Source organism: Pteropus vampyrus, unplaced genomic scaffold, assembly GCF_000151845.1.
Source record: "Pteropus vampyrus isolate Shadow unplaced genomic scaffold, Pvam_2.0 Scaffold61, whole genome shotgun sequence".
NCBI classification, from domain to species: domain Eukaryota; kingdom Metazoa; phylum Chordata; class Mammalia; order Chiroptera; family Pteropodidae; genus Pteropus; species Pteropus vampyrus.
In genome coordinates, this window is record NW_011888842.1 from 2,813,918 (window position 1) to 2,832,858 (window position 18,941).

The 18,941-nt window shown below is 43.2% G+C and overlaps 1 protein-coding gene across 1 annotated transcript in view; it reads right to left on the reverse strand.

The window, feature by feature from the left end:
* The window catches only part of ASTN2 (astrotactin 2), an 843,256-nt gene that overhangs the window by 151,576 nt on the left and 672,739 nt on the right, over positions 1–18,941 (reverse strand). The window contains exon 18 of the mRNA XM_023531046.1: positions 1,150–1,283. Coding sequence (XP_023386814.1) covers positions 1,150–1,283 — 134 coding nt within the window. The remainder of the gene's footprint in view (positions 1–1,149; positions 1,284–18,941) is intronic.

An 18,941-nucleotide genomic window follows, 5' to 3' on the forward strand; every position in this document is an offset into this window, starting at 1 on the left:
TATCTATCTATCTATCTAGATATCTATCTATCTATCTAGATATATATATCTCAAAAGGATTGAAGGTTAGAACTGGAAGAGTCCTTAGAGAGAGGGGAGTGCAGTCTCCCCATTCGAGAGACGGGGAAAGTAAGACCCGGAAAAGGGAAATGATTTGTACAAAGTCACACAGCTAGCTGAGGACAGAACCGTGATGGGAACTTTGCTTGTCCCTGGCCCAGTCTCTTTCTCTTTCCAGCACGCCATGCTGTCTCTTTAAGGACCATCTCACAATGTGATTCTTCTCTCCCCACAAAGGAGTGTTAGGGGACTCTGGTTTTCCAGTACTGGCTCCTGCCCAGCTCGCCTGTGTTCCCTACACCAGTCTCTTTATTACTCACACTCCTCCACTCAAGGTGACCTTTTACTGCCTCAAATGGTGGATTTCCTGCCCCAGAGCTTTCACACGTGTTCTTCCTTTCCCTGAAACATGCTCGTTGCTTGATTAACTCCTACTCTAACCTAGGGCTCTTCCCAGAGGCGTCCCTGACTGTCTCCCTCCCCTCCAACTAAAGCATCCCCACATCGTTTCCTCCATTAGCACCTCTTTGTTTTTCTTTCATGTTTTTATTATTTTTCAAAATCTGTATCCTATTTTCCTGTTTTTGCTTTGATATCTGTCCCCTTCGCTAAATGGTCAGCTCCCTAAGTGCACAGACTGTGCCTGTCTTATTCATTGATGAATTCCCCAGTGTCTGACACATAGCAGGTGTTCAACAATTATTTGTTGAATGAATGAATAAAATGGAGTTTCTTAGAGAAAGTTCTACACTTCCTTTATCTCAGTAGCCCCCGTGTCCAACACAGGAACTGACAAAGCAGTGGTCAGTGCCCAGTAAACCTTTGCTAAATGGATGAGTGAAGGAAATAATGATGGGCCAAGTGACATCATTAAAATAGCACACACTGAAATAGCAGTCTCTATCCCTGGACCAGCGTCTGTTCTGCCAAAGCTCCCTGCTTTCTCAAAGAAGGAGTCAGGCCCCAGAGACTTCAGGGGTCCGAGGAGACACCCTGGGCACAGGAGCAGGTTAGGGCCTGGACTGCAATGACTGGAGTGTGAGTCCATGGGAAGGGGCGGCCAGAGGAGGAGGGGCCATACATACGTACACTGGCTGCGGGAGGGGGCTGCAGTTGGGGAGCCCACTGGCATCGAAGGCGCTGAGGTCACACCTGCACCAGTCATCGATCACATCCCCTTTCCCTGAACACCAGTAGGAGCTCATCAGTGCACTCCTGAAGGCCTGGAACAAAGGAAGACAGAAGAAATGCTGACGATAATGGTGGAGAGACTGACAGTGAAGATTCCAATGGCCATGACGGCGGCTGATCAAAGCTTCCGAGCAACCGTCCTCAGCACAGGACACCCCCCTGGTGCCCAAATCCCTAGGGCTCCACCACCAGATTCCCCCGTTCTGAGCCATTCTCTAACCCGGCAGCTGGAATGATCGATCGCTGAGACAGGATAGTAACAGCATCCACTGAGAACCTCCTCTGGGCCTGGCACTGTACCTGCATGAACTGATTTCATCTTCACCACCCCACACAAAAGATATAATGATGATAATTAACAATAGAAACGCATCATTATAATTATCGTAATTATTATTTCCCATTCCACAAATTGGAAAACTGAGGCACAGAAGAGGTAAGTAACTTGCCTGAGGTTCAAAGCTAGTAGGTGAAGGAGCGGGGACCTGATCAAGGCAGTCTGCCTCCAGACTCTGCCTTGCTACACTGCTTTGTGAAGAAGTCTGACCTCACTTCCCTGGTTAGAAACTCCCTACTGCCCTCAGGATAAAGTCGAAACTCTTCACTCTAGCTCCTGATCCCCTTCCCAGGTTCATCGCTCACCACTCCTGACTTTCCTTTGCATGCTATCATCCACCTCCCTGCAACCACTAACATTTCCACCAACACTGAATTCCTGCTTACATAAAGTGTGCTCTAAATCAAGAAAGAGCAAATTGCTTCTGTAAAGGGCCAGACAGTAACTATTCTGGGCTTTGTGGCTAGGTAGTCTCTGCCGCAATTACTTAACTCTGCCTTTGTAGTATGAAAGCAACATAAGCGACACCTCAAATAAATGGGTATGGTTGTGTTCTAATAGGACTTTATTTACAAAGACAGGCAGCAGGCTAAATTTGGCCTGAGCATCATAGTTTGCTGACCTTTGCTCTAAATGATGATCGGTGTTCCATCTAATTGCAATGTGCTCAGGTTTTTCGTTTTCCCTAATACTCTTTCCTCTCTGCTAGAATATCCTCCCACCCCCTTCCCTTGTCCTCCAATTCACTCGTTTGCTGTCAAATGAAACATGCCTTTCTCTGGAAACCCTACCTTGACTTTCTTCAGCCTGGGATCACGCTCCTCTCCTGGACACCGTTACACACTAGACCACTCTACCATCACATGCCCGGGCCTGTCTCACCCAACACCAAGGGAGTGGGGCATGCCTTGTTTAATAGAAGTGTTCTCATGGGACGGAGTGCAGTTATTCAGTCAACATTCACTGAATAAATGAACGGGCAGCGAAACGCTGATACACAGTAGGCTTAGGCAGGGATGTGCTTCGTGCTTTAGTCACTCCATTTACACTGATATTCCAAGGTATTGGAGATTCCGAATGTTTGACAGTTTTCTTTTTTTTAAACTTAGGGCTTCCAGAGAATGTTGGTCTTTTACACCTTTGCCAGGTAACAGACTCTATGTGTTTTCTTTTGCTTTCTTTCTTTCGACTTTCTGTGAACTTTTTAAATAAAAGCTTCACACTGCCTCTAACCAAGGAACTCTGATTATCAAGGTACCACTTCTCCATTCTGTATGGTTTCACAGACTCAGATAGAGCATTTGTATAAGGCAGGTCTGGGGTCCGCCTCCTTAGGTACCCAGAACACAGATCTAGAAGGACAAGGCGTGCACAGGAATCCTACCGTGTAGGCCTCCATCATATTTCTCCCAGTGCTTCTGAAAAGGAGGCTCTAATTATTCCTGTCGTATGTTCTTACCCACATCCTTTTCTAGGGTATGAACAAATGATCTAAATTATCCTGCATTGAGAGCAGTGACCCCAAAAAATAACAAATTATGATGAAAGGCAACAGATTAAGCACCTAATTACAGAGTATAAGGTACTTCGAGGGCATTAAAAAATGTCATCCCCACAACAGCACTGAGATATAGATATTATGATCCTTATTTATAGGTGAGCGAACTAGGAATCAGAGCAGTGAAGCAATTTTCCCAAGATCACACAGCAAGTACATGGTGGAAGCAGAATCCCAACCCAGATCTCTCTGTCTCCCAAACTCAGATCTTCTCTATTTAACCATGCAGGGCAGTGGGTTAATCCCAAGTAGGGATGCCAGATTTAGTAAATAAAAATAAGATGCCCACTTAAATTTGAATTTCAGATAAACAACAATTTCTTTTTTTTTTTTTAGTATAAATATATCCCACTCGATGTTTGCATATAAAGTATGTGAGCCAGGGTCTGGCACATAGTAATAGCACTATTCCTACTACAGGTCAGAACCTATGCTGGGAACTGATGTCTGTTCTCCTATCAGCATCAGAGGGGGCACTCTCATGATGGAAACCAGATGGGATGGCATGAAGTCATGCTGACGAACAGACAGACCTTTTTCTCCCTCCATTTACAGGTCCCTCCTTACTGAAATTAATGTGCACAACTACTCATGACTCAAGATTCTGTAACATCCCCAGCCAGCACTAAGGGCTTAATTACCATAATGGTGAAATCCAGGGCTGTGGGTGAAAGTGACACAGATGGCAAAGCATTGACTTGAATTCCAGCAAGAGGAGGAAAGAGAACATCCTGTTTTGTTTGTGTACGTGTTTTTGTTTTTGCATGCCTCTGTGTGTGTGTGTGTGTGTGTGTGTGTGTGTGCGTGCGTGCGTGTGTGTGTTGTAATCAACAGTCACTTGAACTCGTGGAAAACAAAACAGAAAATCTCTCTGGACTTTTTGAGTTTCACCATCCAAGCAGCTCTTGGGAAGAAATCCTGTCTGTTAGACTCCACATCCACTGGCTCTTTCCCAGCCAGACCCTGAGGAACAGAATGGGGACTGGTGCTCTGGCCAGGCAAACCCTGGATAGAACACGAACTCACCCTGATAAAAGGCCTACATCAAACGGGGAGCCCTAGCAAGGCAGCAGAGGCCAGCGCTGTGTCAGCGCAGGATCACTCTCTCCTTAAGTCTTCGGTCCTTGCAACATTCCATCCGAATCCAATTAGATCTCAGGGGAGGAGAATCATAGAGTGTTGCAGCTTCGCGGGCCTCTATAAATCATCTAATCTAATCCACTTTAACTTACAGATGCAGATACAGTGGCTTAGAAAGACCTGCTGGCTGCTCCAAGGTGGTAGAGAGCAACTTTGTGATGAAATGACTCCATTCCTCTATTTAATCCTCAAAATTATCCTTTGAGATGGGTGTCCTATGCCCATTCACAGATGAGCATGGAGGAGGGGGAATGTGAACTAAAGTCCATCTGAATCCTGGCACCTTTGACTTTCCCAGGCCGCACAGGAACAACAAATGCCAAGACTTCATCCACAACATCCTTTTCAGCTGCTCTGCTGGAATCACGTGCTTATGTGTTGTTCGTGTGTGTCTGTGTGTGTTCTCAGAGGGAAACGAAACCTTACACTGGAGGCATTGTCGACTCCTGGCTTTTGAGTAAGTGAAGGGAGTTAAGAAACAAATCCTGTACTTAATACAGAGCTAAGGGCTACATTTGCATGGCCATTGGTTTTCATGACAAAGGAGGTTTGCATTTCTACTGCTTGTAAATACTTCCAACTTCTGGCTAATTAGCTAGCAAACCAAGCTGGGCAGGAGAAAGCAGCCACAAAAATGTTAAGCAATCTAAATAAACTAGGATTTTTTTTTTCTCTGTTGTTACTTTCATATTTGACCTCGCATAAGTTATTCCTCTCTTTAAGCCTCGATTTCTCCATCTGCAAAATGAGGACACAGAAGATATATTTTTGAAGCTTTAATTAAGTTCAGTAAACATTCACTCCAGACCATGTGCTGACTAGATGCTGAGAAAGGAGATGAACAAGGCCCGGCCGCTAACTTCAAAGGACCCATAGTTTCACGGTGAAGACAAACACGATTATGATTCATATGGTTCATGTGCTATGAACTAACACACACAGGAGACTGCTGGGATACAGAGTAAGGGGACTTTTCAGCACTGAACTTTTTGATAATGTCTTTGGAATCTTAAACTTTAAATAAATATTCCATGTTTGATTAAGATGCCTGGGGCCATCTATACAGAACGTCACTAAGCTTATGAATTAAATCCCATGCTCTGTATTTAAATAACAACTATTTATTTTACACTAAAAAATTATACTCAGGGGCTAACACTCAGTCTGCTACTTTTGATATTGAGATGGTTCTGGTCTGATGATGGCCTGAAGTCCTCATTCAAAGCTCAAAGGCTTTTGTTATCTCCACCGGTACTAAGACTGGTCTTGTGGTTGCCCAAACCACAGCAACTGAGGAGAGGGGAAGGCCTTCTAGAGACAAAATGATTTCCACTTGTTTATCCCTGGCTCCCTTTTAGTGCCTAATCTAGTCCCTAGCAGGTAACCTAAGTCAGTCAATATTGAATCCAATTAAAAGTTCACATGAAATGCTGAATGAAACAAACCAATATAAAAATAATAAAAACAAAGAAAATGTGTGTGTGCGCATGCGTGTGCGTGTGATCCCTTCTTTCCCAAGATCATGTCTATCTCCCCTGCTGGTGAACAGCATCCCCACTGATGTGCTGGTGCTTCCAGCGAAAATCTGAGGGTTAACCTGGTATCCTCCCTTTACCTCGAAACGTGTCTTAAAACCAACTTCTCCTCCCTGGTCCCAGCACTGTCTTCCTGCTGCAGGTTAGCAATGCAGGTTCTCCAGGCAACTGTCACCAGTCAAAGGCCTTTGGATTGGCCTTCCGACTGGATGTCACCTTTCTAGCACCTCCTCTCACAGCTTTCTACAACATCACTGCTTATTCCATCCACTCCCTCGCTCAGACCCCTTCAGAGTCCACCACCTTGAATTCTTCACCTGACTTTCGAAGTCCCTTGTTGTTCAACCTGTGGCTCTTCTCCCGTCTTCTCCTCGTTGTTCCCACTCTATGACCCAGCACACGCCATCTTCTTGCAATAGTGCATCATTTCATATCAAGCCTTTCCCCGTGCTCTGCTTTTGGTCTAACATGCCCACCTCCCACTTATTTCTCTTTGCCAAACATCAGGAAACTCTCTGTCCACCAGGACCCGGCCACATGATTTTTGTCTCCTCCTCCTCTCATTGCATTTTTTCATATTTCTCATCTTGCAATTTGCTTGTTTCTATGTCCTTCTTGCTTATCATACTGTGAACTCCTGTAGGCCATGGTAATATATTGAGTCATCTCTGTGTCCTCAGCTCAAGGCAAAAGACTCAGCACATAGTAGGGCCCCAAAACTATTATGTAATTATGTTAAGTTACATAATAGAATGCACTACCAGGGATTAAACTTGTAGAGTATACTTGCCGTTGTTTTACTCTTCTAGCAAAAGTGATGATAGAAATGCAATTGGTCACCATAAAGAGACTAAGTTTTCTTGAAGCCACTGAAGTGGGGTTTGGGCTGGAGAATGGAGGTAGAATTCCTTTTGAAAACATTTCAGATTGCTGCTCAGGGGAGAGAGGGTTGATAGTTTTTTGCTTAGGAAATACTTGAAGGTCTAAAATAAGAAGCTCCCGGGGCCCTAGATAGAGATGGGAGGAAGGGACAGTGGTTGACACCCCAGGTTTCTAGGGAGACTAATTCCTGAGCCCATGCTGACCACGTGTTTGATTGGTCAGGAGGGCCTAGGATCGATAAGCACAGAAAGGACTGAAGAGGGCATCAGAGCAGTGCTTGCGCAGAAGCAGAAATGGTGGTTTCTAGTCCAGCCCAGACCCGAGGGACAGGACCTGCCTGGGCCATCTATCATTCAGTCATCAGCGCACCCCATAGTAGTGGCTGCAGGAGATGCCAATCACTCATGTCCCTTGCAGTTACAGGAGCTGGAGACCAGGGGCTGGAGCCCTCATTCTTTGGGAATAGAATAAGAAATGCCCATGTGCCCTGACAGAGAGGAGATTAACTAGTCATCTTGTTACAAACTGATGACTACAAAATTAAGCAACATGTGTAAAAATACATTTGAGGCAAGAAGTAGGTAATGTTAATTGGTAATTAATAAGTAATTAGTAAGTAATTAATAAGTTTTCTTCGTTGTAAACAGGACACAAAGGCAGGTGTGGTGACTTTAAAACATAACCCTAAATATCTTTGACATTTCCCTCATCACGATGTGGGATCTAGGTTCCTTCCTCTTGAGTCTGGGCTCTGTGATTACTTGACCCAAAGAAGTGCAGCCACTTCAATTTCTGGGTCCAGGCCTTAAGACACTGGCAACTTGCATGTGTCTCTTGGGATGCTTGTTCTTCGAACCTAAGCACCATGCTGTGAGGCAGCCCAGGCCACATGGAGAGGCCACATGTAGATATTCAAGCTATAGACCCAGTTGCGGTTCCAGCCAACAGCCAGGTCACCTGCTGGACATGTGAGCGGAAGCCTTTGAGATGGCTCCAGCCATAACCACAAGCTGACTGCAATCATACGAGAGAGCTAAGAACTGCCCAGCTCAGCCCAGTCGACCCCAAGAAACATCAGAGAGAGTAATAAAATGATCATTGTTGCATTAATGGGATTTCAGTGATTGCATAACAATAAACAACTGTACCAGCAGGTAATCCACCTCGGAAAAACCCTGAAAGATTGCTTGGAGGAGCAGCTGAGCAAAAGGAAGCAGAAACCTCAAGCTCCATGCATATCCCAGGAACTGCGGGGCTCTGAAGTGCATGAATGTATACTCATTGTCACAGGTCCCTGGCATTTCAGATCTAGAAGAGTACTACTGAAAGGTGACATTGGCCCTCACGACTTCACAGACTAAGGAGGCCCAAGGAGGGGAAGAGACTTGTCCACGTTTATACCATAAGAGTCTGGCAGAATATAAACCGAGTTTTTCATTTTAACTAACATTCACTGCATGAGGCTACCTTACCTGCACGAGGCTACCTTACCTTTGGGCCTGGGTTTGAGCTATAATTTGCTCTGCCATTGGACAGAAAACACACACAATAACAAGGTTGACTGAAAGCACTAAGTACTTTAATATGCATTACCTCATTTAATCCTGCCAAAAGCCTTATGAGGCAGATCCTACTGATACCATGCCCATTTTATAGATGTGGAAATTGAGGTTTGGAAGGTGAAATAGCCTTTTCAAAGTCATCCAGTTAAAAAGTGGTAGAACAAGACCTTGAACTAATGTCATTAGAGCCTGCAGCCCATTCATTCCTGTCATGAGCAATATTGTAACTAGAGGATATTAGTAATATTGCTTACCATTTATTGAGTGCTTACTACAAGCTAGTTTTAAATGCTGTATGTGTATTATTTCACACAGCAACTCAAAATACTTTAGACATATTCGCTCCTTTAATTTTCTCAACAACCTGTGAGGTAGGTATGGGTATCATGTCAATTTTACATTTGTACTCAAGGTCATAGAGCTAGTAAGTGGCACGGCCAAGATTTGAACCCAGGAAGTCTGGCTCCAGAGCCTATGCTCTGAAATATAAAATCTCCGAGTAAACACTCTGATGGAGACAATCCATTAAAAAAAATATTATTTACACTCTGGATTCCCCCTCCCCCCCCCATCTTTAGCATATATATAAAATTTTCACTGTACTGATGGGAATAAACCAATGAAAATACCATAGGTAATTGTCATTTTTGTAGGTCAAATGTCAGAAACTTCATATGGTTCAATGTAAAAGGAGCCACAGGAGTGAGTAAAATCCTACAAGAAGAGGATATAGAGTATGAAAAGAGTTGAAGGACTAAGAATCCCAGGGAAATCTAACATTTTCTGACTACCTTGCTGCGTGACCTCAGCAAGTCCCTTACCCTAAGCCTTATTGTCACCTGTAATTTCTTCAACTTGGACATCAGAGTACTACTGGTTCTGATCGTTTTCTGATGTGTCCTGGATTTTTCTTTTTTTCAAAACTGCCCACAATTTTACCATCCCCTTTAAAACTTCCTATCCTAGATATACTACCTGGAATCCTTTAAAAATGCCAGCAGAAGTATGGAGACAGTAAAAGAAACAGTGGTTGGCAGGGTTAGAGGGATGGCGGGGGGGGGGGGATGAACGGTGGGGAGCACAGAGGATTTTAAGGCAATTACCTATTCTGTGTGATAACTCTCATGGTAGATACATGTCACTATACATTTGCCAAAACTCATAGAATGCATACCAAGAGAGAATCGTCATGTAAACTACGGACTTTGGGTGATAATGATGTGTTGGTGTCGGTGCTTGTATTGTAACAAGCTCTGGGGTGGGATGGGATGCTGATGGTGGAGGAAGCTCTGTGTGTGTTGGGTGGGGGGAATACAGGGAATACATGAGAACTCTGGACTTTACACTCAATGTTTTTCTTTTTTAATAAATGGGATTGATCACTTCGATACATTATTTTTGGAAAACAAATGGCAGCCGAGAGTCAGTGGAGAGTGGTGGCTTCTAACCCAGGAAGCAGACTTTTTCTTTCTTCATTCGAAACTAATATTATATGCCAACTATACTTTAACAAAAACAAACAAACAACTCAAATTTTCTGGGAACCTGATACTGCTCTAAAAAAACAAAGCCTATTTTTAAAAACTCCTGCCAGCTAACATGCTTTCTGTAGAGGAGGTCACACGGATGGCAAGCATGCCATTGATGGTTTTTGAAGGAACAGAGGAGGTGGGATGAAGACAAGAGAAATCTATTAACATTTCCTTATTCTAGGCCTGGTGCTAGGGCATCTGTCACATTAGCTCCTATGAGCCTCTCAGTGACCTGTGTGGCAGCAGCTCTTACTAAACACAGTCCTCCTTACACATGAGCAAGAGCAGGGTCAGAGAAGAGAAGATACTGGCCTAGGGTCCCCCAGATAAAACTTCCCATCCTAGATACAGTGGAGCAGAGTCTCACTCCAAGCTCAAGCTTTACCCCTGACCATCCTTTCTCCACGCACCCTCATTTTCAGCCTTTAAGGCAAATCCCTACCCTACTCCCCACCCCATTCACAAGGCCATACACTGAAGGGACACTACCTGGCAGAGACCCATTTCTTATCTGAGAAATGGTACAGCTTAATCTATGGCTCTATAAATCACATAAACGACACCTAATTTCCCCTGTCAGGATGAACTTAGCTTTTCAAGCCATTCTCCCCTGAATGATGAGGGCCTGACAGAACAGCTTGTTAATCTGGGTGACAGGGGAAGACATTTAGAGCCAGCTAACCCCCTCTTGCCACACTTACCTCTGCTAATGAAAAAATATTAGAGAAATAAGTATACAACCCACTGAGAAGCTTCTGTGTGGGGGTCTGTCACCTGTCTGTTTCATAAGATGTACAGATACAAGATGATAAGGTTATATCATCCTCAGGCAAAAAGTTATTTTTCTTGTCAGTTCACTCCATATTTCAGCTCCCATCCATCTCATGTAGAGGATGAAGTGCTAGGTATTAATGCATTAAAAATAACAGTGAGCATTTCTGAGCATATCTATCTGCCAGACACAGTGCTCAATGTTTGCCATAAAGAGAGTCATTTCATTCACACGACAACAGCAGGGGCTGGATACTCCTATCACTCCCGTTATGCAAAGGACGAGACTGTGACTCCAGGGAGTTTGCGTTCTTCTCCTATGTTCCAAGGCTACTATTTGACAGAGCAGAATTCGAACTCAAGTTCTTCGAATTCCAAAGCCTAACTGCTTCACCACTATGAGCTAATTTAATCTTCATAGTAAGCCCGTATATTAGGTTGCACTGCCCCCATGAAATCTTTGAAAAAGTTTAAAATTTTAGAAAGTTTGGCGCTCGTACGATCATGTGACTTGGACTATGTCACAAATCTAGGATGATCTAAAGTTGGTATTAAAAAATGTGTCTGCTTCCAAAGACTGAATCTTCTTCCCTGCCTCAGGCCGTTTTTTCCTAAATACCAAAGACAGGCAGGCGTAGAGGTTCATGACATACCCTCAGGAGGAGACAGGGTGACTGGTTAACCTTGTTCTGGTCAGTCCCAAGTCCTTACTGTCCAGAACAACTCTCCAAACTGTGTTTTCAGGAACAGAAGTTGAACAGGATAGTAACTGATTTTGAATTCAAGAAAATTGGGGGGTGACGCTGGGGGAGGTTATCTCTGTGGTCAAATACATTTGGAAAAGACTGGATCAAACAAAACCGAATAGACTGCTGTACATAGAACGCCCAAAGCCATTCACATGCTAAATGGCACTGGTAAGCCCTAAGAAGGTAATGCACAAAGTGCAGCATTTCCTAAACATACTCGTTCATGAACTCTGTTTTCCCATTTGGCATCTGGGGGTCTGGCTCTCTGCAGTCTTCTCCAAGTTGTGTTCATCTAGATTCCAGGCTGGATGCAAAGTCGTCTGCCAGCCAAGGGCTACTCAGGATGAGAGTGCTCATCCCAGCTCTGCCAGTAACTGTGCAGTGTTGGCCCAGTCAGTCTTCCCCTCTGGGACTTAGTTATCTCATCCATAAAACAAGGGTGTTGAATGTTCTTATTTCTGAGGCCTTGACCTTCTGGCAACACCATGACTGTGCAAGAAGTATGTGCAGCTCCCGCTGATGCTGCCCCAACTCCTGCTCAATCTTCTCCCGGCATTCAGCTCGGGGTAATTGCTCTGGCTTTCAGACCATAATCCAGGTCACCCTAATGGCCTGTGTCTACCGTGATCGGCCTATCTGTCCACAGGCTTCTGCCACTCCTCACTCGATAGCTATAGGTCCTCACTTTGTACTGATGTCAGCCCCCCCCAAATCTCTGGCCTCTGCTTCTCCCTCTAGCATCACCCCTTTCCAACACCCATTTTATACTCTGTTCTCCAGCCATATTCTCTCATCTCTAGCTTTTTACATGCTCTTTCTTCTCCTTGGAACACTCTTCCTCCATGCAATAATTTGGGATACTTTGGATGAAAGCTTGAAAACCTTTCCATTTTTAACTAGAGGATGTCAGAGACTTTTAAGTAAAGGTCTTTGGCCTTTATCCCCCATGCAATAATTAGTCCCCCATGGACTAATCCATCAGCTCTCAGCTGGGAGACTACCTCCTGCAGACAGCATTCCCTAACCCAATAAAGCTGGGACAGACTCCTTCCTTTGTAACACATCTTCCCCGCTTTTCATTGTAATAAAACGTATTTTACTGTGATTATTTTAATGTCTATTTCAAGGCTTATCTGTCTCTTCTAATAGACTGTGTACAAGTTAAGGTTGGGGCCCTGTTTTGTTTACTATTTAATCCCTGTGCCTGACATAGAGTAGGGGTTCACTGACTGATTAATCAATTGGTCTATCATAAGTTAATTAATGTTAAGAAGCCTAATTCTGTCATATTTCCCTCTGTTCCTTCACCCTGTGTTGGCCTTAGCATGGGAGATTTCTCTTCTACCCGGAGCCTCAGGATAATTCTGTGCTCTTAACCTCTGTTACGCTCCTACCAGATGCTGACTTCACTCCTGAGAACAGCCCAGGAGATTCAAGGGCCAAAGACCTTTACTTAAAAATCTCTGACATCCTCTAGTTAAAAATGGAAAGGTTTTCAAGCTTTCATACAAAGTATCCCAAATATCGGAAGGGACAAGTGCGAAATTTCTTTGAAGTCTCTTTCTTAAGTATTTATGGAAATTGTATATTCTACTCCACAATAGACTTGGGTTGATTTTTAATATTAAAACAATAGGGTTCCCCTCCCCCGCTCAAAAACGTTTATCACAGTGTGATCCCTGGACCTCTTGCCTCATTAATGATTGGAAGCTCTTGTTAGAAATTCAGATTCCCAGGCCAAACACACCAGTGAATCAGAATCCTGGGAGACATGCTGCAGAATCTGTGATGTGACACACTCCCAGGTGATTCTTATGTACTGTTACTAGAATCTCTGATCGCTTTCCCCTGTGGCTTTGGGCACATTCTAGCACATCACTGTATATCTCCCTGGGTTAGGGAACTCCAGTTTGAGAATAAAACCCACAGGATTTTAATAGATACTTTTAGGGTATGAGATATAAGAGACAGTTGGAGGTTATATTGGAGCTAAATAACACTGTTGCTTTGGCCAAGAAGAGAGAGACCAGAATTGATTACTTGACCCAGACTGGACCAATCAGATATTTTTCTGGAAGTTTAGATTCATGTGTTCATTGGCATCTCTGAAAACTTCAAGTTGTATGAGATGCAAAGCTGGACTTGGCTAGGGTGGGCCTATTCTGTTGAGCAACACGCACGGAGACCAAAAAAGGGGAGGGAGGAAGGGAGCAAGGAAGTGGGTTGGGGAGAGACAGAGATAGAGTCAGAAACAGAGAGGGGTTGGGGAGGGAGGGAGAGAGGGAGGGAAGGAGAGCGAGCGAGTACACGTGAGTGCACTTGAGTGCATGCTAACTAGCTAGCTTAAGTCCAGGAAGAAGCAGAGATGACAGGCTCCAGGATTATTGCTAAGAGTGGCTCCCAGCTATGTTCTGTTCTTGAGTTACATGAAAAATCACTATATCATATAATAATCTCTTTTTTGTTTGGGAAGTTTCAGTGGGTTTCTGTTTTCTACCACTAAAAAGCTTTGACTACAACAAGTATAAAAATTCTGCTTCTCAGCCTGGCACACAGGGCCCTTAACACAGTGGTGCCAAACAATCCCTCTAGCCATAATGTCCCACTACCACTGTCTGCCCCAGTCCTACATACCAGCTACACTGAACCACTTATCAAGGACCAGACAGACAACAGACTTTTATGCCACTGTGTCTTTGAATGTGGTTTCCCTCAGCCTAAAATGCTTTTTCTGCATTCTGCCTTTGATCAAATCATACTCATTCATCAAGGCCCGCTACAACTGCAATCTTTTTTGGAAGCCCTTTTCTGATTTCTCAGAAGAACTGAAGGTCCCCATTGCACCTTGGAAGATACATCTGTTAGTAAACTAAAACATTTCCTTGAATTATCTATTCGAACGTCCATCCTCTCCACTGAACTTAGATTTCTTTGCCTTATTTTATCACAAGCTCCTTGCACAAGGCCTGACCCAGAGTAAGTACTCCATAAATGTTTGTTGCTTGAATGAGTGTTGCATTAATGAGTGGTAAATTCTGAGAAATAGAAGACTGGGAGCTCTTAGGGTGTCTAATCCATGTTATCCTAGTAGACCTGCTCAGTCTTGAGGACAGTAGATTGTGCTTTCATTGTTCCAAACTATCTCCAGATCATTTGCCCTGCCTGTCACTGAGCTGATAGCAATTGTGAAAGTGATGAATAGCAGACCAATTATGAGCAACAGGAAACATTAGTTATAACTCAAGGGAGAAGACACAGCCATATCAGTAGCCTCATCCATCTAATTGTGAGTCATCTTCCCGAGGCATCTTGCCCTGTGACCATGAACTGCCAAGGGCTTCTTAGTCTTGCACAAATCCAAGTTCTTCAGAGAAGAGCTCCTCCTCTCAGCCTGTCTCCTACAAGGCGTTGTTCCTGGCCCACTCAGTCCTGGAAGGGGAAATCTGGATGAAATTCACACACTTTTCCTAAGGGAGACTTTAGCCAGCAATCCCCGCCCTACCCAACAGATGAGACCTGTCTTTTAAGGCCTGTTGTCCTTTGACAGATAGCAACTCCCCTCCCCTGTGGTAAGAACATCTGGAGATGAGAGGCGGGTGGGAAGATTTCAAGTGGAGGATTTGTCCAAGATTGTGGACTTAATGTCACTAAATGCTAGCTAGCTTAAGTTAATGGTGAGTTCCTGAGTAAAGGACGACAAAATTTCCCTTTTGTGGCCACTGGTGACCTCAGTTTTCCAGTACACCCATGTTCCCTTAGGAGGCATCTGAGGGAGGCAGTCTCTCCAGCTGGTGGGGCTTGCATGATTGAGCCCAGGGGTAGTGGCAGGAAAAGAAAGGTTGGAGGACACGAGGGGACATGCTTAGTCTAGACCCAGAGTGAGCTTATCTTTGCCACTGAAAGGGAGCCTTGGCGATTGCGTTGAGGAGGTTGTGAAATGGGAGATTTCTACCAGGTTCATTGTGGCCACGTCTCCATCATGGCAAGCTGGACACTGAGAAGTGTAGATCCCGTAACCCAGCGAAGGATGTCACCCATGCTGGCGGGATGGCAGAGCACGGAGAGTAAGAGTATGGTATCTGCAATCAAACCCCTGGTCCAAAACTTAGAGCCATCCCTGAGCAAACCGGTAGAAATGACTTCAATTCTTTGTTTCACATTCCACATGTGTAAAATGGAGATTTATTAATACCTACATCAATAAGGAATGTTAGAAGGATCATTTACAAAGTACCTAAAATAATGCCAGATCTGTGTATGTATCCACACATATCCATATATTTGATAATTAAATGACTATCGATAAAGCCCTGAACTTCGATATTTTCTAGATGGAAGCAAATTGATGAACACAAAAGAGTTGTTATTTACAATTATTTACAGGCAAACGTAATTCTAGACACATCTATGTTTGTAATTATTTTTATTCTTTTTAATATTTTTTCCAATGGGGAAAGATTTTTAGAATCAACTGTCAGATACATGATTCTTGCCTTTGAGAAAGTATGCTTTTCCTAGTTTCTGTGACCTGACTACCCTTCTGGGTTTTTAATCAATGGATGCCTGAGGATAAGGCAATTACTATTTATGGTACACCTACTCTGTGCTAGATGCTTTAATCAGAAGCAAGACCAGAAGCAGAAGAGAAAAGGAAGAAGAGAAAAAGAAAGAAGATAAAAAAGATGAAGAGGAAACAAACTGCAACTAATACTGATCGAGTTTTTAATCACATTAGGCATGGTTAAGTGCTTTTTATACACTATCTTATTCAACCTAACAGAAACTCTATCAGTTAAGTCATCCTTATGTTATTCTCATTGAGATTATGAGTAATTAAGTTATATCTCCATAGTGTGTGGCAAAATCAGAATGTAAGTCTAGTTCTAATTCTCGTACCTTCTTTTCTTTGCAACTGTCATCTTATATAACATCCAGAACTATCCTAGGAAGCAGGCCTTTTGTATTATTTTTATCACACAGATAAGAAAATAGAGCTCAGGTAGGCTAAGTCTCCTGTGTAATGCCATCCAACAAGTAAGCATAAAATCCGGAATTCAAATCTATACCTGGGTGGCTTCAAAACTTGGGCCCTGTAAAGGACATCTCACTAAAACTCTAAAATTTCAAAATCTCACTAACAAGTCTGTTTATCTTGAATGTAACTAATAACCTCCTTAAAATAAAAAAGTAAATAAACCTATGTATATCTATATAAATATACGTAAGTATGTATATGTAGCAGGTCCTCAAATAATGTCATTTCATTCAATGTTGTTTCATTATAACATTGGTGAGATGCCATAGATGTTTGTTTATATCAGTTAGTCTATGGTAAAATGGGTTTCGTCACACGTCGTTTTGTTTAACGTCACAGAACCTATTGACAGCATTAAGTGAGAACTCACTGTACAACAGTGTCGCTACCTACTAGAATACATCTATATCTCCTTTTTCTCCAACTCGATGCGAAATGAGTATCTGCACTTTTGAGAAACAGCAACGATGGGAGAAGCCCTTCGGAGGGATGGTCAGAGCCTCCGCAGTGTGAACCTGCCCACCTTCGAGCAGCTGCCATGTTTCCATGTCCTGGTATTTCACCTGATTATTCAAAGGGAAGCAATATTTTCTGGAAAAGATTCAGGTTGGGCAAGCTAAAATTAAAGGGGCCAAACCCAAGCTCTTTTAAGAGTAGATTGATAGTCTAAAAAAAGGGGTGTAAGAAGGGTTTTGAATTGAGTTAACAGGTGATGGGACAGAACCCAGCTTCCAAGAGGCTGGGAAGTGACTAAGAGGTGAGGACAAAGCAAGAAGTTTTACCCGAGGGAAGGTAAACAAAAAGGTAGTGACAGGAGGGACTCTCAAATCCAAGAAAGGTTACTTGATAGAATGGCTTGCCTGTGTCACAGTGTACAGGGAAGAACCAATGATGAGGTAGTTAGTCTCTATAGTTTATATGTTGGGAACACAGGCTATGAAACCAGAAAAGCATGTGTTTAAATCCTGTTTCCATTATTGGCTGTGTGACTTTAACAAGAGGTTTCTCCTCCTAAGCTTCAGTTTCCTTTAGCTACATGAAAGTTATGTTTTGAATACCCACTACGTGCACTAAAGATAGAGACTATTGTGACCCAGGACAAATCCAAAAGTCTAGTAGCAAAAGATTTGGATTCTACCCCTAATTCTGTCCTCTGTCTAGTAAGTCAATAGATAAGACTCTTACAGTATAGTATTGATAGGTGGAACTAGAGACAACAAAAACAGTAAATATTTGACTCAATAGGAAAATACTTGACACAAAATAAAAGAAGGATGTTCCATTAGTGAGAAAACAGGCTGCTTAGTGAGCAAGCTGTTATTGAGTCTATTCAAACACAAGCTCTTGCAAAGTATGGTATAGAAGAATTGTTAATTTGGAGAACATGGTAATGGTATGAAGGATATTCCTGGAGTTATCTTTTAGAAATACAAACTTTCACATTTACAATAAAACTACATAATATTTAAAGTGTGAGAGCAGGTGATGCAGCCTTGGTGTGAGTTGATGATCATGGTTAAAACTAGAAGGGGGTAGGTACACAGAGGTCTATTACATTGTTTTCTCTACCTTCATATGTGTTATACTTTTCCAAACTAAATTGTTTTGGGGTTGGAAAGCAGAAGATCCAGAGATTTAACAGTGCTCCCCCAAATGGGAAAATTGGGAGATGAAGTTAAAAACGAAAAGAAACTCATAGTCCAAGGAGAAGCCACATTCCTCGAGGGCTTCTCCTCCTCCCAGGACTTGAATTTATGGCCTGGAACCATTATACTCAGAAATGCTAGGAGTAACATGACCCTGTTGACCAGAGAAGGCACTGAGCACATTGACTGGCTGTGTAATGGTACGAACTCATGCTGCTTTCACGGCATCTGCCTGGTGAATTGTGAGGCACATCTGGAATGACTCTTTTTTTTTTTTCTTCTTAGATTAGAGAGAAATAGACAGAGAGAGTTGAATTGTTTGTGAATTCTCTCTGGGCCCTTAGCATCACTGCTGACTGAAGCTGCCTAATGACCCACGAAGAGCCCCCTGTGAGCTGGGCTCATCTCCAGCAGAGATGGGGCCTGCAGCTCGCTCTGTTCCTGGAAGCCCAGCACAGCCCTGGCTGGGGCTGTCTTTGCAGGACACCCTCAGATAAATGATGGCTGCGTGATAAATGAGTGGTGGCGAGGCAGCTGGAAAAGGGATTCCAGCCCTGGCTCTGACATTTGTTAGCCCTGTGAGGTTTCAGAGGGTGGTACCTACCCTTTCTGAGCCTCAGTTTCCTTATCTGTAAATGAAGATAAACATTGAAACCAGCATAGACCCCTTGAGAGGATTAAGGGAGCCAGTGTATGTGAAAACACCATGTAAGCGTACCAGTGCAAGTTGGCTACTCATTCGTTTTTCACTCAGCCATTCATTTATTTTCATTAAAAACATATTTACTATATGTCTATTATGTATCAAGTACTATACTAGGAGCTGTTGGTGCAATGCTGAAAGTTTATCCAGACCCTGGTCCCATAGAGTTTACCCCATAATGTAGAAAAATATTTGACTCAAAATAAGGAAAAATATTCTAAAAGTGGGGGAACCAGGATG